Below are 5,860 nucleotides of genomic sequence, written 5' to 3' on the forward strand. Positions count from 1 at the left end.
CCACGATGCTGGCGTTGGATTAGGATTGCGCATGCCTATGTATTGACATTGTATGCGATCGTGGCGTGACGGAGCGGCCCCTATCACCGTCTGCGGGAAAGAAGGTGATGAGCAGTGGTGGCGGTAGGCGCCGAGAGCTGTCTGATGTTATTGCGTTTATCTCAGCCAACGTTGGTGGGAACAGCGGGTGCGAGGCAAGGCGACTTACCAGACTATTTTTAAGACCGCTTGCGCCCTGGAACACATCCTCCAGCTCCTCCTATACGCAAACTATCCTGCTCTTCAACCTCGCAATCCGTATCCAGGCTCCGTTCAGCCAAATGCCCTGGGCGCTCCCCTTGACGACGATGAGGTTGGAATGGTGCAAGAGGGGTGTCTCCAGGTCTGAAATGTAAAAGTCCCCAATGCCTCCAGGCTCAACCCCCGCTAGCTAATATGTGCCAGAGACGTGCTACTAGAGCCCATGAATTAAGCTAGCTTCCAAATTGTTGCCATTGTTGCTGCTGTTGCTGCCAAAGTCGGTGAGCGACGAATCGGAGACAGACCGCGATCGCCGTTCCGCCTTCTGGGCTAGTTTAAGATTGAAGCTACGATGCCTCTTGCGCCCACGAGCTGCCTCCTCGTCATCAAGCTTGTCATTTTCCTCTTGCGGCGGGGCTTCGTCTCGAGGCCGCTTCTTTGGGCTCTGGCTACGCGACTTAGGCGTCGAAAGGGCGTTCATGCATCTCTGACCAGACCACTCCTTCGCCTGTATAGACCCATCCCCGGCGTCAACGACCACTTGGCGAGAAACACCCTGGGAGACGAAGCTCTCGAGCTGAGTGAATATCGCCCATGCAAACCGCGCCAAGAGAAACTCCACAGCCACGGCAGCCAGCGGCTGTAACTGCACGTTGTGGTACATGGCGGCTAGCTCCGACGAGGAGCCCGGCGGCAGTATGTGGACGACGAAGACTGAGGACTTCGGCACGAAGACGAATCGTCTCTGATCGAAGAGAGTATGGACGTCGGAGCGGAGGAGAAGGGCGTTGCGGGAATCGTCGAGCGGATCTGTGCCGGGGCGCGGCGGGCTCGCGTATTGGAACATGCTGTTCTGACGGAACCAGGCGGCCTCGCCGCGAGGGACCAAATGGGCATGTTCAGTGCCCTCAATATGATTCGTGATGCGACAAGAAACGTCGCGAACAAGTGTGGCATCGGTGAGGGATGCGGTGCGTGGCAGCGCTCGGTCGGAGGCCGTCAAGGGAGGCGCGCAGCGGACCCACGAAGGGGGTAGTTTGCCATGGGGGAAGGACCAGTGGCTGAACGAGGGAACGACGGGATACTTGTCTGCGCACGATTGCGTTAGCGTCTCCATTGCCGCAGGTTCTCGGTCACCTCACCGTCGCCCGGCACCCGGAAGAAGTAGTCGTCGCCGTGCAGGATGCCGTCAGCAGGCACTTGGACAGCTTGCCCATCGCGCGACTCGCTGAGGAAGCCGTCCCATCGATTGCCGGCGACGATGGCGCATGAAATGCGCACTGTCTCGTGATGAATGCCGCCGTCGGGGCTATCGAGGGCTGCAAGGAGCAGCAGGAGGTTCGACGTTGTTGGGTAGCCCGGATGGCGAAGCCGGACACCGGGCTGTTGCGATGAGATGTGCTTTCCACCGTCGGGATGCGAAGGCGCTGGATAGGGCGAACGCGGCTGCAGAATATCAGCCATGGTGCGTTGGAGGCTGGCGTGGACGTGGTCGGTGGAGGTTGGTGGTGATGATTTGGAAATGGTGCGGATGCGTCGACGTTGACATTGAGGCTGGGTCCGTGTGTTGGCACAACAACGGCCCGACGCTAGCCCGACGCTATTCCCTAACAGGACAGCCAAGGTTATTAACTACCAACTAAGAAGAAAACTCTCTTAAGAGCTCTACTTTTATAAATATAATATAATAACGTACTTTATAAACAAATACTCTATACAAATAAACGCTCTAAAAATGCTAAGCTAGAAAAATTAAAAGGTTTTTCTTAAATAACTAACGTACTTTACCACCAAACGCCTTACACCACCGAACGCCCCACGATTTCTTGGCAAGGAAAATCAACGAAAATTAACCCGTTTTTCTTAAATAACTAAGCGAAACCTTAATATTATTCTATAAAAATTTATATATATATTCTTTATAGTATATTACACCTTACACTAAAGTTGCACTAAGATATATTACGTAATTAAAAAGCTATACGTATTTAACTAACTTTTAAGAAAAAATCTAGTTTACTTCTAGTTAGTAGTATTATATCTTTATAATAATCTATAAAACTTATAGTATATAGTGTATATAACTTAATAAAGAGTTCTAGAAAACTTCTATAGCGCTAGCTCTTCTAGGTATAGCGTAATAAGAGATAGAAGTTAGAAAAAGTTATTCTAGAGTTTTATTCTCTAATTATATATATATATTAATAATCTAGCTATATTATAAGGGCTAGGTTCGCGGTCTCTACTACTATAAGCGTCCCTAAACACCTAGCTAGGTAAGTTAGCTATAGGCAGCACTGTCTCTACAAGCTATAAGAATAAGAGGTGCTAGCAGAGTAGGTTAGATTAAATTTAGCTATCTAAAGGTAAGAAGTAGAAGAAAGGCTCTAAGAGACTCTATATATAGAGGTGCTAAGCGCTAAGGCGCTAGGCTAGGTTACGTAATAGAATTACGTAACCTAAGGTTATATAACCTAAGGTTATGTAACCTAAGGTAAATTCTAAACTAGACTATTATATTACTCTCTCTTATAGAGAGAGCTCGTCTCTAAGCTCTAAAATACGCCTTCTAGGTCCCTCTTCTTCTAAAACTCTCGCGTTATGCTCTTAACCGTCTCTTTTAGCTTGTAGTAAGCTTATTCGTGTTAGTTTCGAACTAGAAGCGCTTTTATAGCTACTACCTTCCTTCTAGTCGCTTTATTCTTTATAGAGATTTAAGCTAGAAGGCTTATTTTTACGTCTGTAGGGCGGCTTTATCGTAGGCTCTCTTCTTAAACAACGCTCTAAGCTTAGCAGGGTCCTAAATCGCTTAGCGGCGCCTTTGCGTTACTGTTGCGTCTTCTACTCTTATAGGTTTTAAATTCTCTACTATCTTCTCTAGAGTCTTCTCTTTTTTGTACGCCTTAATTTAAGCATCTAATTATAATAGTAGCTCTAGCTTATCTAGGTATACTACGTAAAAGTCTCTTACTTTATAGAGAGCGTTAATAAAGCCTATAGCATTATACTAGGTAGAGTTAGAGTTATAAGTAACCTATATAGCGCGGTATTAAAGGCAATTTTAATAAAGATAGCTATCTAGAATTTTATATACAGGCTATTCTAGATTACTATCTACTTTAATAGGTAGCTACTTAGGCTCTACCTACTCTAGTAATAGCTCTAAGACTTTCTATAGCTAATTAGCGTAAAAGACGTTATATATACGTATATACGCAGGTAGCTAGAGTTAGAAGAAGTAACTCTTTATAGTAATAATTAGGTAAGAGCTATACATCTATTAATTAAGCTTTACACTAGGCTAATTTGTTAAAAAGCTATAAGGTTTAACGTAGACAAGGTTGCCTACTATAAAATTAGATTCTTAGCGTTTTTTGTTTACTTAGAGCGTCTGCCTAGCTTACGCTTTTGTAATATTACCTTGTGCGATTTTAGTAGCTTTTTTTACGGCGTTATACTACTTCTTAGCGAAATTCTAAGCTTTCTAGCGTAAGAGACGCTTATGTAAAGTAGAGACTTTTATTATACACTTCTTCTAATTCTAGTAGTATACTAGCTAATATCTAAATTTAACTTTATACGCTATTAGTTCTATAGTTTTATATAGTAACGTAGCTTATACCTAATCTATATAAGGTAGAAGGTCTAACTAATTATTCTAGTAGTAGTTAACAAATAGACGTAGACGCTAATTAAGATATTAATTAATAATCTCTATATTTCTATTAGTTTGCGAGTAGTACGTAGTAGAGAGCTTCTACTTAATTTCTATAAGCTAATAGAGCTTATCTATAAAGGTAGAGATAAACTATAGACCGCAATCTAACATAATAGACCTAGAAGAACTATATATACGCTAGATATATTAGTAATATAGCTCTGCTATACGCTAAGCTATAATTTTCTTATAGTAGAGTAGAGAGAAGCTCTACTTACTTAGCTAGTCTATAATAACGTACACGTAGTTAAATTCTTTCTTATTAAAGAGAAAGCTCTTAAAATCTATAGAGACGTCCTGCTATACTCTCTTAGAGATAGGTAGAGGCTTTAGAAGACCTAGCGTCTTATTCTATAAAGTATAGCTCTAGTAGTAAGCCTTGTACACTACTACGTACGTATTAACGTTCTCTTATATACCTAGCTAGTAATATTAATCTTATAGTAACTAGGTAGTTTTTCTTTATTCTAGGTAGGTAGTTACCTAAGTAGTATACACGGCGCGTATTAAATACGTTTATAGGTAGTTAATAGCAAGAACTATTAATTAATTCTAATAGGTTAATAAACTGTCTTCTATTTTCTAGGCGGAGCCTAATATAGTAGCTTTTTCTTAAGCTAGCTATAGAGAGTTATCTAATTAGTTAGCTATAATAACCTAATTAATTATAGTATATAGATTCTTAGTAAAGAGTACCTCTATAAACGTATTAGCGGCGGCGATTTCCGTAGTACTGCTAGCTAATTTCTAGGTAGCTAGAACTAATAACTTACCTAATAATCGCTTAATAGCTAAGAGGCTAATTTACTTCTTGCTTAGGAAAGCCCTTGTATAGGCGGCGTAATTCTTCTTCTTTTAGGTCTTAAGCTTTTTCTACTTTTATAATAACGCGTTTGCTGCTATATTAGCTAAACCTAGTTAATAGGTAAGCTTAAGGTTATAGTTAGTAATATTGTTCGCCTAGTAGACCTACCTAGCGGTAAGTTCCCGCTTAGTAGTAAAGTACTCTAAGGCTTAGTAGTTAGTTAATACTGTAAAAGGCTCTAGATCTTACAAGCTAATTAACTAGCTTCTCTACTTCTATACGCTAAGGATAACTGCTAGTATTTCTTTATTATAAATACTATAGTTTATCTAGATAGTGTTTATCGTCTTGCTAAAGAAAGCTACTAGTCTCTAGATACTGTCTTCTTAAAGCTGTAAAAGAACTCTAGCAACTACGCTATTTAAGGCGTTTGTTTCTACTCTTGTATAGTAATAGAGAGAGTAGTAAGCTAGTATAGTATTAGATAGTATAAGATTCTTAACCTACTAAAATGCTATAAGCTTAATTTCTCTAAAGACATACTATACTTTCTGTTTTAGTAGCTTAGTAAGAGAGCGAACAATCTAGCTATAATTCTTTAAGAAGGCTTAGTAGAAATTGTAGAAACCTAGAAACAATTAAAGGCTCTTAAGAGTTGTAGGTATAGGCTAATTCTAGATAGTAGTAACCTTCTTAGAGTTCTTCTAGATTCTATTAGTACTTATAATTAATTCTAGAAACTTAGTGCTTTTAATAGTAAATTTAGATTTCTTAATATCTACTTATAACCTAGCTTTATATAATTAATTAAGTACCTAGGTAATATAGGCTTTATACTTAAGTAGATTCTCTAAGTAAATAAGAATATTATTAATATATACTATATAGAAATTATCTAGTAAGCTATATAATACCTTGTTAATATATTACTAAAAGGTAGTAGAGCTATTATAGAGGCTAAAGAGTAGAACTTAATACTTATAGTTACTATACTGCGTATAGAAAGACGTTAGGTTCTCTACTAACTTATTAAGCTAGATCTAGTAGAAAGCTTACCTTACGTCTAACTTAGTAAAGACCTTAGCGCACGACAGGCG

At 40.2% G+C, this 5,860-nt stretch overlaps 1 protein-coding gene across 1 annotated transcript; it reads right to left on the bottom strand.

Annotated features, from left to right (window-relative positions):
* Positions 1-1,761, bottom strand: BU26DRAFT_525029 (uncharacterized protein). The gene is made up of 3 exons (XM_033830411.1): positions 1,383-1,761; positions 209-1,329; positions 1-137 (listed from the first exon to the last, which is right to left on the bottom strand). Exons 1-2 carry the CDS (start codon positions 1,702-1,704, stop codon positions 455-457), a joined length of 1,197 nt encoding a protein of 398 aa, XP_033676509.1. The 5' UTR covers positions 1,705-1,761; the 3' UTR covers positions 1-137; positions 209-454.
* Positions 1,762-5,860: the final 4,099 nt, after the last annotated feature.

The sequence above is a fragment of the Trematosphaeria pertusa genome, assembly GCF_010094035.1.
Source record: "Trematosphaeria pertusa strain CBS 122368 unplaced genomic scaffold BU26scaffold_23, whole genome shotgun sequence".
In the NCBI taxonomy this organism is placed as follows: domain Eukaryota; kingdom Fungi; phylum Ascomycota; class Dothideomycetes; order Pleosporales; family Trematosphaeriaceae; genus Trematosphaeria; species Trematosphaeria pertusa.